General features: G+C 62.8%; 3 protein-coding genes across 5 annotated transcripts; 2 read left to right on the forward strand and 1 right to left on the reverse strand.

Annotated features, from left to right (window-relative positions):
• Positions 1-2153: 2153 nt before the first annotated feature.
• Positions 2154-10568, reverse strand: PES1 (pescadillo ribosomal biogenesis factor 1). Its single transcript, XM_064168109.1, has 15 exons — positions 10465-10568; positions 9969-10048; positions 9153-9306; positions 8949-9058; positions 7674-7845; positions 7366-7455; positions 5848-5964; positions 5639-5716; positions 4535-4624; positions 4198-4328; positions 3951-4076; positions 3674-3858; positions 3445-3587; positions 3011-3178; positions 2154-2649 (listed from the first exon to the last, which is right to left on the reverse strand). The coding sequence occupies exons 1-15, from the start codon at positions 10486-10488 to the stop codon at positions 2563-2565; spliced, it is 1755 nt and encodes a 584-aa protein (XP_064024179.1). The 5' UTR covers positions 10489-10568; the 3' UTR covers positions 2154-2562.
• A 256-nt stretch (positions 10569-10824) lies between these two features.
• On the forward strand, positions 10825-15000 carry TCN2 (transcobalamin 2). Of its 3 annotated transcripts, none has more exons than XM_064168110.1 (11): positions 10825-11407; positions 11581-11733; positions 12383-12575; positions 12670-12738; positions 12833-12969; positions 13066-13227; positions 13314-13489; positions 14008-14182; positions 14316-14508; positions 14674-14795; positions 14892-15000. In XM_064168110.1, exons 1-11 carry the CDS (start codon positions 11386-11388, stop codon positions 14951-14953), a joined length of 1464 nt encoding a protein of 487 aa, XP_064024180.1. In that variant the 5' UTR covers positions 10825-11385; the 3' UTR covers positions 14954-15000. The 3 variants fall into 3 exon arrangements, with proteins under 3 accessions (XP_064024180.1, XP_064024181.1, XP_064024182.1); XM_064168111.1 differs by having other exon boundaries at positions 11584-11733; XM_064168112.1 differs by having other exon boundaries at positions 10831-11407; positions 11506-11733.
• Positions 15001-15478: 478 nt separating this feature from the next.
• On the forward strand, positions 15479-20474 carry SLC35E4 (solute carrier family 35 member E4). Its single transcript, XM_064168607.1, has 2 exons — positions 15479-16541; positions 18374-20474. Exons 1-2 carry the CDS (start codon positions 15923-15925, stop codon positions 18799-18801), a joined length of 1047 nt encoding a protein of 348 aa, XP_064024677.1. The 5' UTR covers positions 15479-15922; the 3' UTR covers positions 18802-20474.
• Positions 20475-20788: the final 314 nt, after the last annotated feature.

Consider the following 20788-nt stretch of genomic DNA (forward strand, 5'->3'; position numbering starts at 1 on the left):
GGTTCTCACCCCGGGATTAACCTGCACAACCCTCGGGCAGCACCGACCGCACTGGGGGTCGGGGAAAGCGGGAATGTCCTCCTGCATGGCAGGAAGAGCTGCCACCCCCTCCCACGCTGACCCCCTCGGCATGCCCGTGCTCTCCCAGGACAGACGTCTCCCAGTTTCGCCGGCCCCAGGAGGAGGGATCCCATCTGGCTTCTCGGGATTAAAGCCTGAGGCCACGCCGGGCTGGCCCTGGGTAGCGGAGGGCAAGGGGCAGCTCCGGACAATGGAGAGGAGCGAGCAAGAGCACAAAGAATGCGACCCCGGGACGTGGCTGCTGCTCTGGGGGAGGCAGAAGCCGCTGCTGCAGGGGGCACAGCTTCATTCCTGCTCAGAGGCAGCGACACCTGAGCGCTCGGCAAGTGCGCAGCCTCCTCCCAGCCCTTCTTGGATGCATTTCCAGTTGCACCCAGCCCTGCTGCAGCCATGCCCGGGATTTTTCGTCCGTCTCCTCCCCCTTTCCCCCGTCCTGTTAGCCTTTGGAAATGGCTGCTGAATCAATACCCCATAAGCCCCAAAATTCTGCTGCCTGCTCCAGCCACTCACCTTCCCATCCCCTGACCTGGATGTGCCCTGGAAACAGCAGCTTGGGGGGGCAAGGAGCCATCCCACCCCCTCTCCACAGGGCACCAATCTCCAGTTTTCCCCTTTTTTGGGGTGGTGGTGTGAAAGGTTTCCAGATGGATGAGGACCTCAGCGGCCGTGGTGTGGCAGCTCATCGAGGTGTGAGGCAAAGGAGCCAGGGAGCTGCAGTGCTCCATGTCCCACAGCCTCTCAGGAGTGAATCATCCCTGGGTGAGCTCCACCACCGTGTCCCTCACCTCTTGTCCTCCATCTCCATGCCTGGGATCAGGAACAGTGAATCCTCCCATATTTGGGGTACCAAACCAGCACTCACACTGAAAACTGACCCCTGGGGAAGCACACACCTGAGCTGGAGGTCCTGAGGAATTTGGTGAGGTGCCCAACTGGCTGGCTGGCCAAGTGGGGGATGTCCACAGAACCCCCCCCCTCCCCGATGATGCAACCTTCACATCCCAAGCAGGGCAGGCTTGCCCAAAGCCTACGAACCCTCCGCAGCAAGCCAGCCCTCCTCGGGACAGCCCTTCAGCCTGCCTCGTCGCTGGAGGGAGTAAAAAGAGCTTTTGTAAGGTGCTAACAGCAGAAGAAGAGCTGAGAAGGACAAAGGAGGGAAACAGGTGACCAAGGACAAAGAACAAGAGAGGCCAGCAGGACAAGGGAGGTCATTCTGCCCCTGTACTCAGCACTGGGCAGGCCACACCTTGAGTACTGTGCCCAGTTCTGGGCCCCCCAATTGAAGAGATAGGTACTGGAACATGTCCAGAGAAGGGCACCAAGGCTGGTGAGGGGCCTGGAACACAGCCCTGTGCCAGGGAGTCATGAAGCAGGCCATCCTGAGTGCCATCACATGGCACTAACAGGACAACAGGAGCCCATGCCCATGGGTTTATGAAAGGCAGGTCCTGCCTGCTTAATCTGACCTCCCACAGGTGGATCCACATAGTGGATGAGGTAGGTGCCATGGACATTGCCTCTCTGGACTTCAGTAAAGCATCTGACACCTCTCTCAACCTTCCACAACACTCCCCACACAGCACCATTAGTGCCCTCTGGGTGGCTCAGGGTCTGGGTGGTGCCCAGGTCCTTTTTCTATGGAGCTGCTTTCCAGCCTGAAGGCCTCCAGCAACTCCTGGTGCCCGGAGCTGCCCCTCCCTGCAGGATTTTGATCTTCTCCATGCTGAATCAAACGGACTTCAGTTGGCTCTCAGCGCCCAGTTGGGATGGAGCTGACCCTACCCAACCCTGCCTCTGGGATCCAGGACTGGCAAAGGGTCACAAGGAACAAGGTATCAGACATGGTGTCCACGGCTTGCAGCATCTGGATCAGTGACCAAGCTCTGTCCCTTCTGCTCTGCCGCCCAGCAGACACAACCTCCCCACTCAGGGCAGGAGAAGCAATCTCCAGCCCCACAAGAATCTGATGAACCAATCCACATCTCCCTCATCATGCCCAGGACTGGGCAGAACACCAGGTGCAGCCCCAAGTGCCCCCTCACCGTGGCCAGGAGGGAAGAGACCCCCCAGAGTGCCAAGGAAGCATCATCATCTTTAATTAAAAACAACACAAGAGAGGAACCAAGCCCTGGGGAGCTCCTGCCCCGCCACAGGGCCAGCTCTGCCAGCCAGGGCTGTGCAAGTCCAAAGGAAGAATCCTGCAGGGACCAGCCAGAACTCAGACCCCTCCCTGGCCTCCTCCTCGCGGGTCAGGAAGCAGAGGTGGCACCAGCACGAAGAGGGCAGTCCTTGTGGCACCATCCCACAGCCCAGGCAAGGGTGGGCAGCAGCAGCAGTGGAGGGAGCTGCGGGCAAGGCACAGTGGGAGGTGGTTTATGGGTGAGAGGTGTTTGAATAGAGCAGTTCTGGCCCCAGAGCAGTGATGAGGAGTTTCCACCCAGGCACGATGAGCTCTGCAGGGTGTGGGAGCCCCGGGGCCCCTCAGGCTCGCCGTGCCTTCTTGCCCTTCTTCTTCTCCTCCTTGACAGCCGTGTCGTGAGCTTTCCTCTTTGCAGCCAGCTTGTTTGCCTGTGGAGAGCCCCGAGAGCTGCAGTCAGACCCAGAGCTGCTCCATCCTTGACCCCCCTGAACCCTCCAGCTGGACTCCTCTGCTGCCAGTGGGGTGAGAAGAGAGGGGCAGCATCTTGGGCTGCCCAACGCGAACCGTGGCCTTAAGGGAGCTTGAGGAGCTCTCCCGTGCCTGGTGCTGCTGGGGATGAGGCTTGTGGGGCCTGGCCCTTGCCCACCCTCATTCCATAGCCTCAGCAGCTACAGGCAGAAGCCCAGAGCTGGCACAGGGCAGGGACAGACGTGGCTTTAGCGGCTGTGCGACGCCCGCAGGCCGAGTTGGGAAGCAGCAGGCCCCCTGCAGCCCACCCTGCTCTCATACCTCTCGGACTTTGCGCTTCTTGCCAAACATAATCTTCTTGTAGAGGTACTTCTCCCTCTTCTTCATCATCATGATGGCCAGGCGCTTCTCCTCGCTCTGCTGCTCCTGCTCCAGGCGCTTCCTGTCCTCCAGCCGCACTTTGCCAGCAGTCACCTTCACAGGAAGCGCCTGCAGGGAGCCGGAGAGCTCAGGCCCCTGGGAACCCTCCCCCCTTCCCCAGGGACAGACCTGTCCACACCCTTCACCGGGGACCACCCTCCAGACCAGGAAGAAAGGTACTGGGCATGAATGGGAACACTTCCAGGACCTCCTCGGGAACAGCACAGCCCCAGTGGTGCTAGGACACGGACTTGGCCAGGGCACCCCACAGTGGGCAAGGGCCCCAGCAGGGACAGAACTCACCAAAGCTGCCTCCTGGAGCTCCCACCCTGTACCTTGTTGCTCTGAGTCTTCTGCTCTTCCATCTTCTTTAATTTAATTTCTTCTTCCTTTTCAGACTCATCTTCATCCTCCTCCTCTTCTTTGTCATTGTCATCCTCCTCTTCCTCCTCTTCTTCCTCCTCCTCACTCTCGTTATCTACAGAGAGATCACTGTTACCAACAGGAGACCCTAGAGCAGGTATAGCCCTGCTGGGCTCCTCAGCTCCTCCAAGCTCCCATCACCTGGGTTCTCTCCTCTCTGCAGGGCCAGCAGCTTCAGCTTCTCAGGAGGAACATAGTCCCCTTCCTGCTCCGTCACGAAGGGCGAGAGATGTGGGGGCAGAAGGACGCCAGGGAAGTAGTCAGCCACGGGCAGACACATCTTGGCATTGACCGAGTCAAAGACCCACTGAGGCTGCAGGTAGCACCTGCGGGGCACAGGGAGCAGTGTGTGGGACAGCCAGGGAGACCTGCTAGCCCACGTGGCTCTTCCAGGGCCGGGCCACTTGCCCCAACCCACCTGCCCAGCAGCTGGGGCTTGGGGCGGGGCCGGTCGATGATGTGGTGGGTGATGGAGGGGTCGCTCGCGCCGTAGGTGGCACCGATGCACAGGGACTTGTCCCAGGAGACTTGGCCCCCGAAGCACCTGCAAGCAGAGCCCACCGAGGGGTCAGGCAGCGGCGGGAGGGGCCCTCGGGCTCGCCTCACCCACGGGACAGGAGGACTTTGGCAGGGCTGGGGGAGCAGCCAGCCTGGGAGCCACGCACCGGATGACAAAGGCCAGCGGCTCGCGGGGCACCTCCCTGCTGAGGAAGAAGCGCAGCCCCTCGAACAGCTTCTTGTGCTTCTCCAGGGCCTCCTGCTCCTGCCTCCTCGTGTCCATCTGCTCTGCTGTCTCCTGCAGAGCAAAGCCTTCAGCCTCCTCCCCATGCTGCCAAGCCCCACTCTGCAGGGAAGTCTCTCGGTGCTGTCCCCACCTTCCTGCCAGTCTCTCTCAGGACCACACCAGGCCCTGTCTGCAGACTGTCTTGTGCTTGGGCAGAGGCTGGCAGCCTGCAGGCAGGTTCACCCAAGGCCAGGGCTGAGCTCCCCCCAGGCTCTTACCCCCTCTACTGGGAACTCGTCCATCTCCACTTCATCCTCGTGGGCTGGTGCCACCACACGTGCCAGGCTGGCACTCAGAGCCGACAGTTTCTGCATCAGGAGACCAAAAAGGTGTCAGACAGATGCCCAGACAGTGCGTGGAGGATGGGAAAAGGGGCAGCTCATCGAGTGACTTCTCAGAGCAAGAGGTCAAAAGACCAAGGGACCAGACCAAAATTCAGCCTTCTCCACATGCTATCCCACCCTGTAATGGGGCTGTGGAGGGTGCCCAGCCTGCAGAAGGGAGGCCAGTGGCCCCCGAGGCTGAGCACAGATCCTGTTTTGGCCAGTGTGAGGGGACAGGAGTTTGGGACCAGCACCCTCCACTAAACAGGGCTCTGATTCTGCTCCTGGACCCCCACACACTGAGTTCTCCATGCCAGGTCATGGGAAGGTCATGAGGAAAAACTTCTGTGGTGTGAGGGTGCTGGAGCCCTGGAGCAGGCTGCCCAGAGAGGTTGTGGAGTCTCCTTCTCTGGAGAGCTTCCAGCCCCACCTGGGCATTGTGATGCTGGGCAAGCTGCTGTGGGTGCCCTGCTTTGGCAGTGGCACAGGACTGGATGATCACTGGCACAGGCTCCCCAGAGGGGTTGTGGAATCTCCTTTTCTGGAGACTTTCAAGCCCTGTCTTGAGGTGTGGCTGAGCACAGGGGCAGAAGAACTCCCTTGTCCTGCTGCCCACACTGCTCCTGAGCCAGCCCAGGATGCTCTTGGCTCTGCTACCCACCTGGGCACTCTGCTGCCTCATCTGCAGCTGCTCTCTACCAGCACCCCCAGGGCCCTCTCTGTCTGGCTGCTCTCAGCCACTCTGGCCCCAGCCTGTAGTGCTGCTTGGGGTTGTTGTGGCCAAAGTGCAGAACCCTGCACTTGGCCTTGTTCAGTCTCATCCCCTTGGCCTCTGCCCACCCATCCAGCCTGGCCAGGTCCCTCTGCAGGGCTCTGCTCCCCTCCAACAGCTCCACAGCTGCTCCTAGCTTGGTGTCATCTGCAAACTGACTGCTGCTGGACTCAATCCCCAGGGCTCTCCTACCCTCCAGGACACCCAGGCACCCCAGTGCCCCTCACCTCCAGGTAGCTCTCTGAATCCATGGCATACTCCTTGCCCTCTGCAGGCTTCAGCTCCCCATCAGTCTGGCTGTCGATCTAAGGGGAAAGAGGAAGGTGTGGAGGAGGCCCCCAGACATCCTCCCCTGCACACCACTGCGACCCTCCAACACGGGCTTGCTTCCCATTGCCCACCCTGATGCTCTCCTGGGGCACAGTGGTGAGCTCACCTTGGGGGGGTAGAGCAGGTTGAGGGAGTGGTAGAGGCGGAAGTTGACGAAGCCCAGCAGGGTGGTGTAGAACTCGGTGAAGGTGGCCATCACCCGGTAGTCCACGTCCGTGGGGTGCTGCGGGCACGGGCAGGGTGAGCACACGAGGACAAAGCTGCCCTCTGCAGGGACAAGCAGCTGTCCCACCAGCACAGGGAGGATCCTGTCTCTTTCGTGCTGAGGTCTGGAGAGCTTCAACCAGACCCCAGGCAGGGAGAGCTCTCTGGGCCCTGCTGCCAGCTCTCCACCAAGGAGCCAGTTCAGAGGAGGCCACCAAGATGCTGAGAGGGCTGCAGTAGCTCTGCTATGAGGACAGGCTACAAGAGTTGGGGCTCTGCAGCCTGGAGGAGAGAAGGCTTCAAGGAGACCTTATAGTAGTCTTTCAGTATCTGAAGGGGGCTTCAGGAAGGACGGGGAGGGACTATTGACAAGGTCTTGTAATGATGGGATGAGGAGGAATGGGTTTGAACTGGCAGAGGGGAGACTGAAACTGGATGTTAGGAAAGGGCTCTTTAGAGTGAGGGTGGTGAGACACTGGCACAGGCTGCCCAGGGAGGTTGACTGAAGATCACATTGGGTGATTCTGTGCTTCACTACCTCCCTGGAAGTGTCCAGGATCAGGCCTTGAGTGATCTGTTCTAGTGGGAGGTGTCCCTGCCTATGGCAGGGTTTGGAACTGGCTGAGCTTTGAGGTCCCTTCCAACCTAAACCATTCTGTGATTCTAAGGGATCTGCTGGGCCTGATCAAGCAGCTCAGCCCAGCGTGGATGGAGACTTTGGTGGCTTGGTCCAGGGACCCTGCTTCTCCAGGTGAGAAATGCAGGCCACAGCAAAGCCACACAAGGTGCCAAATCCAGCAGGGACTCTGCCAGCACCACAACAGCCAGAACTTAAGGGCCTGAGGAGCAGCTGGCTGGGAAGGACTTGGTTAGCCAAGGAGATGTTGCAGGAGCTGGGCAGGTGAGCTCAGCACAGACCACACCAAAGATCAGAAAGCTGCAAAGCCTTGACCCAATTTTGCCAAGCCCTGAAAGGCTTGGGAGTGAAAGGAGAGGACTTGGCTGCATGGTGAGCTTCTGCCTGCCAAGAAGATCTTGGCAAGGTGCCTTGGCACAGTGCACCCACAGCTCTCCCCTCACCCAGTCTGGACTGCACAGGAGATGCTGCAGAACCACCCTGGCAGAGGGTGCAGGGCCTGATTCACCTCCTCCCCAGGTGCCACCAGTCTCATTCCTGCAGGTTAATCTTTAATGGCTGATTAGGGAACGTTTTAATAATTGACAAAAGGAAATAAAGGCCCACAGAGACTGGTACAGCCAGCCACGGGGAGGACACTGCCAGCCAGAGCTGGGCAGAGCAGGGCTGTGCCCCCACGTGCCTCCTGAGCTGGGCCCTGTGGTCTGCAGGCTCCTCGGCCCCGCGGGGCTGCAGCAGCGCAGATCCCACATGGGTCCCACTGTGCTCCTCCTGGGTACTCACGTCATGGGCAAAGGAGTAGGGAGTGATCCAGGTGATTGGCTGCCCCAGCACCTCAGCCTGGTAGTAGATGCCCTTGATGGAGAGGAAGACCTGTGAAGAGCAGAGTGAGGGCTGAGGAGGAGGAAGGCTGCTCCTCGTTCTCGGGAACCTTTCCCTCCACAGCAGGCTCATGGGGGAGCGTCACAGACAGCCTGCTGGGACTTGCTGCCTACCCGAAGCTGCCAGCACAGCTGGCCTGGTGGTCTGCTGGGGCAGAAGGCCATCTGGGGCAGGGAGGTGCCAGGCCTGCACCTGCCCACAGCTCTCACCTTGCGCAGGGAGCGGGAGGCGATGACGTAGTTGAGCCACTCGACGGCCAAGCGCCGGCACAGCTGCACCGTCTGGACGTGGCACTTGCCTGACCGTGGGAAGGTAGAGAAGAGGAAGCACATGGAGAGGGCATCGTCCAGGTCCCGCAGAGCATCTATGAAGGTCGGGTACCTGTGCCCAGGCAGGAGGAGAAAAGCAATCACAGCCAGCTCCAGTGCCCACCAAGACCCGTGGGCACGGGTGGAGATCTCACGGCAGAAAGGATCGGGCACCATGGAGCATCCAACTCCTGCACGCCCTACCAAAGCTGGTGCCCCACAGGGATGAGGTGTCCCACAAGGGCACTGGGGAACAGAGAGGCCATCTAGGATGGCCAAGCAGTCCCTGGGTACCTCATGGTTCACTACAGCCAGCATGCAACACACATACAGGTGAGGAAACCTCACCAGCACCGACCAAAACCCCCATAACATCGACAAGAAGTGGAGCCCAAAAGAGGGCTGGGCACAGGGAAGGCTCCAGTAAAGACAGGTGGGCACAGGGAAGGATGCAACAAATAAGGATGGGCACAGCAAGGGCTCCAGTAAAGAGGAATGGGCACGGTGAGGGCTGCAGCAGAGAGATGAGCACAGAGAAGGCTCCAGTAAAGAGAGATGGGCACAGTGAAGGATCTATTAAAGAGGGATAGGCACAGTGAGGGCTCCAGTGAAGAGAAGTGGACACAGAGAAGGATCCATTAAAGAGGGATAGGCACAGTGAGGGCTCCAGTGAAGAGAGGTGGGCATTGGAAAGGCTCCAGTGAAGAGAGATGGGCACAATGAGGGCCTCCAGCAGAGGGACAACTCTGCAGCCCCCAGGAGCTCCACAGTCTCCATGTTCTGCTGGCATAATTCTTCCAGCTGGACAAGACCTTGAGTGTCCTGAAACCCAACCATGCTCACCACTCCCTGCCAGCCCCACCAGCTCCAGGTCCTCTTGGCTGGAGCTCAGATGATGGTAGCCTTAAGTTGATGGTTGGACTCAATGACCTTAAGAAGTCTTTGCCAACCTTTCTTTTGCAGTGAGGGTGGTGAGACACTGGCACAGGTTGAGGGTGGTGAGACACTGGCACAGGTTTGCTCAGGGAGGTCGTGGAGCACAGAATCACCCAATGTGATCAAAGATCACATTGGGTGATTCTGTGCTCCACAACCTCCCTGGAGGTGTTTCAAGGCCAGGTTAGAGGAGGCCTTGAGCAACCTGTTCTAGCAGGGTTCCCCCTGCTGGTGTCTCACCTCTCCTTCACGATGTGGTCGAGCCTGTAGGTGGGTTTGTTGTCCTTCAGCCTCTCCACCGTGCCCCACTCGCTCTTCCCATAGGCCTTCCGGAGCTTGCGGACGAAGACCTGCAGGGCGAGGGAGAGTCAGGGGGGGAGGTCTGTGGAGTGAGGCTGAGCCCCCCCTCCCCCGCCTCCCGGGGGCATCCTGCAGGATACTGACCTTGTACTCCCGGAATTTGTTGACAATGGGCTCATGCAGGAGGAATTTGATGTCCTTGAGGAGATAGAAGGTCCTGGGTGCAGTGGAGCCTTTGTTCACCTTCTTCTTGTGCTTGGGCTCGTGGGGGTAAATCCCCTTCAAGATGCAGAGGCGCCTGGGGATGGTGATAGGGGTGAGACCCCTGGGAGCAGAGGAGCCTGGGGCCTTCCCCTCCACTGCTGCCACCCCTCTGGGGAGGGGAAGCCCAAAACTGGGTAGCCTGAAACCCCAGCACACAGCACCGTGCTCCCTACAGAAAGGGCCACCCACATACCCACCGAGGGCTTGGCTCTGGGGTCTGCTGCTGAGGGGTCTGGGGTCTTAAGGAGAGGTTGGGGATTGCACTTGATGAGCTCCTTGGGTCCCTTCCAACCCCTCATATCCTGTGACTAGGAGGCTGAGGATGGTCTGAGAACAATTCAGGTCTGAAAGGCACCTGGGGGGCTTCAGGGGTGCTCTGGAGGGGTCTGGGGTGGGGTGTCCAGAGTGGCTGGTGGAGCTCTGGGGCGTTCCAGGAGGGCTCAAGGATTACTCATGGAATCCTGGAAGGGGGCCCAAGGAGGTTCACGTGGATCATGAAGGCGGTCAGGGGGTCGAAGGCGACCCCAGGGAGTTCCAGGGGGTTCAGATCTTGGGAGGAGGGGCAATGGGGGTTTAGGAGTCCTAAGGAGGTTCAGGGGCTCTGGAGGAGTTGGGGGTGAGAAGTGTGGTCAGAGACCTAGGGGGAGCGGGGGAGCCAAGGTGGGGTCCAGGCCTTGCAGGGGTCCCCGAGCACACCTGAAGTCGGGCAGGCTCAGCTGCAGCTTCTTCCGCGCCCTGTTGCGGGTGATGTAGTTGGTGGCGGAGCCCCGCTCGTACTGGGGAGAAACGGGAGTGTCGGGGGAGTGCGGTACCGAAGAGGCTCAGGGTGCCCCGCGACCGAGAAGGGCTCCCCCAGGGCCGCTGTGGCCGCACATGGAGAAGGAACGGGAACCGGCGGCGTGGGAGGGACAGGGAACGTGGCACCGGGCACCGGGGCAGTGACAGAACACAGCTGGGCACTGCTGTCCCTCGGGGGGTCACTGGCAACCAGTGCCACAGCACGGGTGGGCACCCCGGTCACCGGCACCGCGCTGGGGAGAAGCGCTGGGGAGAAGCGCGGGCGGCAAGGCCGGCCCCGGGCCGCGGGGAGCGCGCTGCGGGAGGCACGGGCCGGGGGCGGACACGGACACCGCGGGCGCTGAGCGGGGACCGGGGAAGGGGGCGGTGGGGGCTCGCAGAGCGGCACAGTTACCTTCTTCTTCTCCACCCCGCCCATGGCCCCGCCGCCGCCGCCCGCGTGCTCCCGGTGCGCCGCAGGCCCCGGCCCGCCGCTGCCGCCTGCTCCGCCCTGCCTGCGCCCGCGGCTCGGAGCCCACCGGAGCCAGAGCCGCCCTGCGCCGCTCAGGGGGAGCGCAGAGCGAGCACAGGGGGCAGTGCGGGCAGCAGGGGCACGGTAGGGTAGGACAACCACCGCAGACGCCCGTGGGCAGTCGCCGAGGTCAGGCGCGCCGCGGGCAGCCCGAAGGGCCTGGCGGGAGGGGTCCTGCAGCGCAGGGCACGCCGGGATATATAGTGGCGCCGCGGGGCCGCCTGGGGCATAGCGAGGCACAGGCCGGGCCGGCTGCACCGGGGAGGCCTCTGCCGCCGCTGCTCGCACCCTGCCCCTCTGCCCTCCCCCGCTGCCGCAGCCGCTGGCGCCGGGGCACCCGCCCCAGAGAGCCCCCAGCTGTCTCTAGGCTCCTCCTGTGGCCGGGAGCGGTGGAGACTGCGCGGACAGAGGGCCCGGGATGCCCTGGTGTCGGGATCGCAGGATCGCTGCGCCGGGAGAGACCTTTAACATCATCGAGCCCAACTTTGCCCTCTCTGCCGAGGCTGGTGCTAAACCATGTCCCTCAGCACCACATCTCTGCAGCTTTTAAACCGCTCCCGGGATGGGGATTCACTCACACCGCCGCTGGGCAGCCTGTGCCAGGCTCGGAGAGCCCTTCCAGTGGAGAGCTGTCTCCTTACATGCAGCCCAGAGCTCTCTTGCGCTGCAGCTTGAGGCCATGTCCTCTGCTCCCCCTGGCTTTGTCTCTCTGCTGCGTTCGGGGTTTTGCTAACCGCGGCCGGTCAGCCTGACCCACGCTGCAGTTCAGGGCGCACTGCCCTGGCTGTGCCACGGGATCCAGGGATGTCTACGCCGTTCGTGCCAGGTCAGAGAGCCCCCAGGGAAGAGCAGCTGGGCGCTGCTTATCTCTGCCCTGCACGGGGCAGTGACGCTCCTCTCCCCTTCCCTTCGCTTCCTCCCCAGCCGAAGTCCTTTCCGTTTCTGCTGACTTGGCTGCGGCGTGCGGAAGCAGCCTCTGACAACACCTCCTCGTTCCAGCAGTGTCTCAGCTGGGCTCGGCCGGGCTCTGCCTGCCTCTGCTGTGCTGTGCCGTACCAGGCTGTGCCATGCCTCAGCACCCACCGTCCTGCTTCGGCATGTGGCTGCTCCTCGTCCTGCTGCAGGCTGCAGTCCTGGCCGCTCAGCTCTGCGGTGAGTAGAGGTTCCCCAGGTCCCACCGTGGTCCAGTGGAGCTGGGTATCTCACCCAGGTGGGACAGTGCCCAAGGGAGGTCCTTGAGCTGGCTGTAGTGGCTGAGAGGTTCCCGAGGAGTAGGGCTGGGGCAGAAGGACACCATCCCATGCTCCAGCCCTGTGTCCTATCCCCTGGGAGGACACTGGCCTCATGAAACCACTCCAGGGCTGAGCTGTCCCCAGCACCCATCAGGGTAGAGCCTCATTCCTGTGCCTCCTTCCCCTGCCCAAAGCCTGGAGCCCACCTGCTCCTGTACCCACAGCCCCACCACTACACAGGTCCCATAGGGTCCCTGGGCACAGAGGTGCCATCCCAGCACCCTGTGGGCATGGTGGGAGGGTGACCATGCCCAGGACCTTGGGCATTCCTTGCGCCTACCTCCTATCTTACTGTGTTTCTTCCCCATTTTGGAGGGCAAGAATTGAGGGGTTGGCACTCGAGGGGTGTTCAGAGAGGGCACAGCAGGGTTGGAGTGCCGGGTCTCCATCACCACTGTGCCCCACACAACCAGTGTTGGGGGCTGCACATGCCACGGGGGCAGTGCCTGAGGTGTGCTTGGGCCCCTCCTGTCACCATCACCTTCCACTCCCTCTCCCACGGCTGGCAGAGGCCCCGGGCGAGGCGGGGGCGGCAGCGGTGCAGGCGCTGAGCCGCCGGCTGCTGGGGCTGGCGTCGGACCCGGCGCGGGACCCCGACCCCAGCGTCTACCTGGCGCTCCGCCTGGCTGCTGACCACCACCTGGCCGCCGAGCAGCGGTACCTGGCGCGGCTGCAGGACACCTTCCAGAGGCGCTACAACCAGTACGTCCCGCGGGGGTCCCTGCCATGTGCCTGTAGGGGATGTCCCCTGTGCCCAGCGCTGCCCTGACAGCCTGCTGACACCTAATCCCCACAGGACCCTGCAGGAAGCTGTCCAGTCCCACGGACACCCTTCCAGGGACGCCACGGCCTCCAAGAGCAGCAGGTAAGCGTGGGTGCCCCCGTGTGTTTGTCACGCATGTGTCCCTTCCACCAGCAGGGTGACAGCTGCCCGCTTGAGCTGGCACGGTGGCTTGCAGGGGTGAGGAGTGGCCGGAGACGGGGCGGCTGGCGCTGTACCTGCTGGGGCTGCGAGCCACTTGCCCCTCACCGGATCCCGGGTCCCAGCGCTCACTGGTGACGTGGCTGAAGTACCACCTGGAGGAGGACTGGGCGGGTGAGAGCATCCCAGTGGCGGGCACCCACCCCTGTGCTGGCACGTCCAGGCACGGGGCCACCGGCTCACCCCGGTGACACAACACCTCCTCCCCAGGCTCCCGGCGGCACGGCCACCCCCTCACCAGTTACTACCAGTATGGCCTGGGCATCCTGGCACTGTGTGCCCACCGCAAGCGGGTGCGGGAGGAGGTGATCCGCCGGCTCCTGGAGGCTGAGCACCACCACAAGTTCAGGCACGCTGGTGGCAGCGCCGTGGGTGAGGGTCCCCCCGAGGACAGGCAGGGTGGTGGCCCCCCCAGGCTGGGTGTGTGGCACGGAGCGGGTGACACGGTGTCCCTGCAGACACAGAGGCAGTGGCAGTGCTGGCGTTCACCTGCCTGGAGCGGGAGCGCCTGGTGAGGTCCCGGCTGGCAGCGGAGCTGCGGGCGGCCAGGCGCAGGGTGAGGAGGAGGATGGTGGAGGAGCAGCACCCCAACGGCTTCTTTGGCAACGCCTACAGCACCCCGTGGGCCATGCAGGTGGGGAGACGTGCGGGGGCTGCTGCGCTGGGGGTGTGTGGGCAGGGAAATGGGTGCAGGTGCATGGGAGTGGTTTGGGACACAGGTGCGGGTGGGCATGGGTGCAGTGTGGGTGCAGCTGCAGATGTCAGCGCAGGCGTGGGCAGTGTGGATGTAAGTGCAGATTTGGATGCAGGGGTGGCTGCAGGTGTGGCTGCAGGTGTAGGTGTGGGCACAGCACAGATGTGGGCACAGATGCGATTCCAGGTGCAGATGTGGCTGTGGGTGCAGATGTGTTTGCAGATGCAGGTGTAGATTTGAGTGCAGAGATAGATTTGGGTGCAGGTGTGGGTGCAGATGTGGCTGTGGGTGCAGGCCTGTCTGCCAGCATGGGTACAGAAGTGGGTGCCAGGGCAGAGGCAGGTGCCCTGGGGCAGAAGCTGGGTAGGCAGACGATGCTCAGCAGCAGTAGCACAGTGCTGTTGGTACCAACCCACCTCAGGCTGCTGCCCTACCACCTTCCTCCCTCCTGCTCCCAGGTGTTCATCGCCAGCAACATGTGCCAGCTGAAGACAGTGTATGGCCAGGCCATGGCTGCCCTGCTGAAGAACCTGGATGCCTTCACCATCACTGCCACCATGGCCCAGGTGCTGCCAGTGCTGCACGGCCGCTCTTACCTGGACATCGCCTCCATGCGCTGCCAGGAGGAGTCAGGTGGGAGCCAGAGGGAAGCAGGGGAATGGTGGGAGCTGGGGTTGGCACAGATGCCACCACAGTGGTGGCTTGGTGTCCACCAGTGCCTTGGTACCTTCGTGTCTATCAGCACCTCGTGGCTTCTTTCTCACAGACACACTGACACCCATCAGTCCTGTGCCACTGCCCGAGCTGCTGGGGACCATGATGGTGCGGCTGGTGGTGGAGTGTCCCTTGCCACAGTGTCCCCAGCACCGACTCTATGACCAGCTGGTGCCTGCTCCTGCTGGTGCCTCCCTCCTGGATGTGCTCAGGGCAGCTGCTGCTCAGGAACCTCACAACTTCACGTAGGTGGCAACCTGTGCCAGGGCGGAGGGACCCTCTGGTGCCCCTGAGTATCACACCTGGGGTGGCCATATGCCCTGCACCTCTACCAGGGTCTTACCCCAGTCTCTTAGCAGCACTGCTGGCAATGCTGGGCCAGACCCTCACTCCCCTCTCCCACCTTCCAGGTTTGACACCCAGGAGACCCCCCAGGGCCCCTTTCTGATCAGGGTGCTGGGTCTGGAGGCCCAGCAGCGGAAGCGCAGCTACTGGCAGCTCCTCACTGACTCCGGCACCAGCCTGCAGATGGGTGAGTGACGGTTGGGGGCCCAAGGGGAGGCAACGGGGGCCTGGGAGCCCCCATGGCCACTCTCACTCCCTTGGGCCACTGTGCCTGTGTCCGCAGGTGTTGCCGAGTACAGACCTCAGGATGGGGACAGCATCATCCTTCGCCTGAGCGAGTGGTAGAGCGGAGCGGGGATGACGGCAATGAAACGCCCTCCGCGGGCACAGGACCTGCCGGCTCCCTGCCTCCTGCTTTCGCCGCACCCCAAATCCGGGCGGGGAGGAGGAGGGAGAAAGGGGCACACACAGAGGATGTGTGACATGAAAGCAGCCAGACCAGTAGCTCCTCCCGTCCCAGCGCCGCTCAGGGACGGGGTAGGCAGCTATGGGGAGGGGAGGAGCTCGTCCCCAACAGCTGCCAGCTGGGGCCGTCCTCCTGTCTAAACCTCCTCCGAGCGGGGGCAGCCCTGCCCACTGCCCCCCCAGGGCTCGGGGACCGCGGTGGCCCCACTGCCACTGGCAGCCCGCGGGGACCCTGCTGCCTGCGTCCCGGACCTGCGTTTCGCCTCCCGGGGTTTAATCCACCCCCCGAGACCCTCCCCGAGGGGCCGGCAGCACAGGCGCTGCCCGGGGCGGCCCGGGGCCGCGGCGCCGGCGCGGGGGGAGCGGTGGCGGCTGCCCTGCTGCCCGCCGTGGCCTCAGCCGGGGCTCTGACGCAGCCCCACCGCTGCCGTCACCGCGGAGGCGGCCCAGGCTCCGGCTACCTCCGGTGAGCGGCTCCGGCCGCGGCTGATGGCTGCCGGTTCCCAGCAGCCCTTGCTGCACCGGGCGGCATCCCCGGGCGGGCACTCCCAGGCGCCCCCCGGACTTGCTGCACGGCGGCGGGGAGGCGGTGGCGAGCCGCTGTCCATCCGCTCTCCGCCATCACCGGACTTCCCGCTCCCTCCCGGTCGCCGCCGCCACCTCTTTGGCACATGGCAGCGGCACCCCGGGGCTGAGTCCTGCCACCGCCCCGCGAGTGGGTGACGCCAGCGCCGCCGCTGCCGCCGCCACCAGCACTGCCACCAGCGGCACTGCCACCGGGTACCGGCACGGCGCGGGAGGACGGGGCAGAGTGGAGGGTGGCAGCGGGGGGGAGCGGAGCCGGTGCCCATGTGCCCGCGTTCCCGGCGGGGCGATGAAGCGGCGATGACAATGGCGGCTGCCGACAGGACCCTCCGGCCTTGGAAACCGGACCCGGGGCAGGCGGAGGGGGATCGGCCGCCCCCGGGGCCATCGCTGCCCCTGACCCTCACCGTCCTGGCCTGGCTGGGCACTGGCACCACCATGGCCGGCCTCAACAAATGGATCTTCTCCACCCACGGCTTCCGCTACCCGCTGCTCCTCTCGTCCCTCCACATGCTGTCGGGGGTGGCCGTGGGCTACCCGCTGGGCTGGGCGCGGGGACCGGCCCCACCGGCCCCCCGGCCCCGCGCCAGGATCTACCTGCTCAGCCTCACCTTCTGCACCAGCGTGGCCTTGGGCAACCTGGGCTTGAGCTACGTGCAGCTGGAGGTGGCACAGGCGGTGGCCACCACCACGCCGCTGGTGACTCTGGTGCTGTCGGGGCTGCTGGGGGGCCGGCGGCACCACCCGCTGCAGTACATCGCTATGGGGCCCGTCTGTGCCGGGGCCGCCTGCAGCATTGCCGGTGGCCTCCGCTTGCACCAGCCTGGCTGCGGCTTCCTCCTGGCCGCCACCGTCCTCCGCGCCCTCAAGTCCATACAGCAGAGTAAGTGCCACTTGCCTGTCCCCGCCCCGCTCATCTGCCCTCCCCTGGCGTGGACCCGGGGCGCAGAGCTGCAGGTGTCACCCCTGTGCCACTCTGGGGATAGTGATGCTCCCTGCCTGCTCTGGCCTTTGTGCCGCTCCATTGCTGTTCCAACCTGCATGGCACCCTGATACCCACTGCCACTCCAGTCCCAGAGCCCCTTCCTGTCCCCTTTGCCTCTGGAGTCACCCCTGTGCCCCTTTAGCCCCAGTGCCACCCAGATATCGCCCATTGTCTGTCATCACTTACTGCCCACCTTGGTTCTGGTGTCACCCTCTGTCATCACCCACTCTTCCTCTTGCTGTCCCTGGAGGTACCCCAGCATCACCAGAACCACCCCTTCCTCACCTTGTCTCTGGTGCTGCCCCAGTGTCACCCAATACCACCCTTTGCCCACTCTTTCCCTGATGCCACTCAGTGTGTCACCCAGTGTTACCTTTATCTGCCCAGCTGTCCCCTCTCAGAGCTGTGCAGTGCTCCAGGCCCCCAGACCCTGTTTTGTCTCTGGCTCCCAGCAGCACTGTCCCATATGCTTGTGCCACAGCAGGTGGCACAGGGATGCCCAAGATGCCCCATCCCCCCGGGTGTCTCTCATCAGTGCCATAAGTTTCTGGGTCCCCTGCAAGTCCCCCCCCACATGTAGGGACACAGGCAGCTACTGTGCTGCCTGGGCCACAGTGTCCTTGGCAGGCAGCAGAGAGGTTGTTTTTTGGCCAGGCTGGGAGTGTTTCCTCTGGAGCTGGTGACTCAAGCAGGCACCATGGGGACAGCTGCTGGCATGGAGCCAAGCACTGGGCACACCCCTGCCATGGTGTCCCCAAGGTCCCCAGGATCACTGCTGGTAGCTGTACCAGGGGTCCTGTGGCCACCTGATGGACGTCACCACTCAGCACCCCTTTGTCACCAGTGTGACATAGAGTGGCTCTGGGGGCACAGCAGGTGCCCCCTTGTGCATGCCTGCATGAGGCAGCTGGCCTGGCTGTGCCTGCTGTGCCCGAATGACTTGGGGAGGGCACAGAGAGATGGAAGGGACAGGGCCACATGCCCAGAAAGCAGGCTGGGGGCTGTGGGGTGTATGTGTGAGGAGATGGAACACAAACCCTATGAGGAGAGGCTGAGGGAGCTGGGGTTGTTTAGCCTGCAGCAGAGGAGGCTCAGGGGTGATCTTATTACTGTCTACAGCTACCTGAAGGGAGGCTGTAGCCAGGTGGGGGGTGGCCTCTTCTCCCAGGCACCCAGCAACAGAACAAGGGGACACAGTCTCAAGCTGTGCCAGGGCAGGTCTAGGCTGGATGTTAGGAGGGAGTTGTTGGCAGAGAGAGTGATTGGCATGGGAATGGGCTGCCCAGGGAGGTGGTGGAGTCACTGTCCCTGGAGGTCTTCAAGAAAAGACTGGCTGAGGCACTTAGTGCCATGGTCTGGTTGATTGGCTAGGGCTGGGTGCTAGGTTGGACTGGATGAGCTTGGAGGTCTCTTCCAACCTGGTTGAGTCTATGATTCTATGGAAGCCATGTTTGGTCCCAATCAGGGTGGGGAAGCTGCCCTGTGAACCTGGACCCATGGTACCCTGGGACCCCTGACCTGGGGTGACCTCCAAACCCAGGTGTTCCTAAATTGGGGCACTGCTGAACGCCCTCAGTCTCATGCAAGGGTTTCCCCCTCCCCATTTTCCCCTTCCTGATGATGCTAAAGGTTTCTTAACTGCTTGGGCATGAAGGGCTCATGTCAGCGAGTGCCCTGTGGGTGCTGGGTGTCCCAGTGTCCTGCTGACTGTCTCTGTGTCCTCTCCCCAGGTCTGCTGCTGCAGGAGGACCGTCTGGATGCCCTGTCCCTGCTCTGCCTGACCTCCCTGCCCAGTTTCTGCCTGCTCTTTGGGGCAGCCGTGGCACTGGAGGTGGGGCCCTCCTGGGAGGGCGTCTTGCGTTATGATGGCACCCTCTGGGCCTGTGTCCTGCTCAGCTGCCTGGGCTCCGTCCTCTACAACTTGGCCACCTTCTGTGTTCTCTCCCTCACCTCCGCTCTCACCGTCCACGTCCTGGGCAACGTCACCGTGGTGGGCAACCTGCTGCTCTCCCGCCTGCTCTTTGGTAGCCACCTGAGTGGGCTCAGCTACCTGGGCATCGGGCTGATGCTGGCTGGCATGTTCATGTACCACCAGCCAGACCTCATCGCTGCTCACTGGGCACAGCGGCTGGGACGCGGCGGGCGCAGGCAGGAGTAGGCTCAGCAGGGACAGGGATGGATGGATGGAAGGCAGGAAGGATGGGGGCCATGGGTGAGCATGGCTCTAGAGGTGCACATGTGCTGGAGTGCACGGCTCTGAGCACGCGTGTGTGTGCTGGAGTGCACAACTGTGCACACGTGTGTGTGTGTGTGTGCTGCAGTGCACGGCTCCACGTGCAGACGTGTTCACTGGTGTGTACAGCTCTGTGTGCATGCAGGCGTGCTGGGATGTGTGCAGATACAGTTGGTAGTGTGCACAGCTCTATGCACATGCATGTGCTGATGTGCACACACTCTTGGTGCAAATATGTTGCATGCAGAGCTCTGTGCAAATGGCAGAGGCTGTGCATGGCACTTTGTGTGTCCTCACGTGCACAGCTCTGTGCAGTGGGTCTGTGTGCTCAGCTCTGCACACATGTACTGATGTGCACAGCTCTGTGCAGTGAGTCTGTGCACAGCTCTGCATATGTGTGCTAATGTGCACGGCTCTGTGCAGTGAGTCTGTGCACAGCTCTGCACACGTGTACTGATGTGCACAGCTCTGTGCAGTGAATCTGTGCACAGCTCTGCACACGTGTGCTAATGTGCACGGCTCTGTGTGCACACCTGGTGTGCAGAGGGGTCGCTGTGTGTGGCTGGTGTGCACGCAGACAGACACCTGTGTTGGTGTGTGCAGGCTCTGCGTGTGCAGGCATGCCTCATGTGTGTGGGCATGTGTGCAGTGGTGCAGACTGTGTGTGTGAGCATGTTTGCGTGCACAGGGCACAGGTGCTGTGTGTGCCAGTGCAGCTGCCTGTGTGCACAGATCCGTGTGTGCATGTCCACGTTGCGTGTACACGTGTGTGTGTGTGCACATTGTGTGTGCACGTGTGTGTGTGCACGTGTGTGTGTGTGCACATTGTGTGTGCACATTGTGTGTGCACGTGTGTGTGTGTGTGCAGGCTGCGTGCAGGGCAGCAGGTCCCTGCACAGGTGTGCAGCTGCGTGCTCTGCCCCTGCCGGCGTGTGCCCCTGTGCCCGTGCAGGCTGGGCATGCTCAGGGACGGGGCTGCGGGTCCAGGACTCTGCACAGTTGGCTGCTGTCCTGCCTGGGGACACGGAGCAGTGTGTGTGTGTCATGCGTGTGCACCACTCCTGAGCTCTGCTGGGTGGCTAAGCCTGGGGCTGGGTGTGCCCAGGGTTCTCGTGGCCAAACAAGGCACGCAGGGAGGGGTGAGTGTCCTCTCTCCTGTCCCCAGCCTCACCCTGTCATGCCAGTCCCGCACAGCTGCTGGGGGGTGCCGCCCGTGTCGTCGTTGTCCCCACCATGTCCTCCCAGCCTCAGAGCTCCAGCTCCAGCCCCATCCTTCCCAGCTTGCAGTGGCTGGAATAGGCAGGTGCGGGCAGGGCTGTGGCATGTCCCCAGGACTCTCGCAGCGATGGCGAGAGCGCAGCAAAGGCGACGGGGACAGCTCAGAGCCAGGCACCAGCGCCCCGGGATGGTGCTGCGCTGCGGCTCGGCACACTCATGCCTTGCCAGAGGGACGTTCCAGCGTGTCTATGCCTGGCTGACGCTGGCACCACGGCACATGGTGTCCGTGTGGCTGCTGCCATGCTCACCGTGCCAGGGCCGGCAGACCCAGCTCTGGTTGCACTTGTCCCGAAATAAAGCTCTATTTTTGTCGTACTCCACCCCTGGCTCCTGGGGCCATCTCCCGTGCGGCGTCATGGCAGGACAGGAGGAGCCGTGTGGGAAACGGAGGCGCAGGAGTGTCTTGGGGTGTGCCAGCTCCCTGGGGAAGCGCAGGTCACTGTGCCCACTGCAGTCATCCTCTCCATGCCCCGGTGGAGGAACAGCTGCGGTTTAGCAGCTGCAGGGCTGGCACTGGGACCCCTCACAGGACATGGGAGGGCCGAGGAGAGGAGTCGCTGGCCGCAGGTGCCCAGCGCAGGGTCAGGCATGCCAAGAGCTGCCTTCGCCCTGCCCCGGGGCACTGTGGTGCTGG

Source organism: Pogoniulus pusillus, chromosome 30 (genome assembly GCF_015220805.1).
Source record: "Pogoniulus pusillus isolate bPogPus1 chromosome 30, bPogPus1.pri, whole genome shotgun sequence".
NCBI classification, from domain to species: Eukaryota; Metazoa; Chordata; class Aves; order Piciformes; family Lybiidae; genus Pogoniulus; species Pogoniulus pusillus.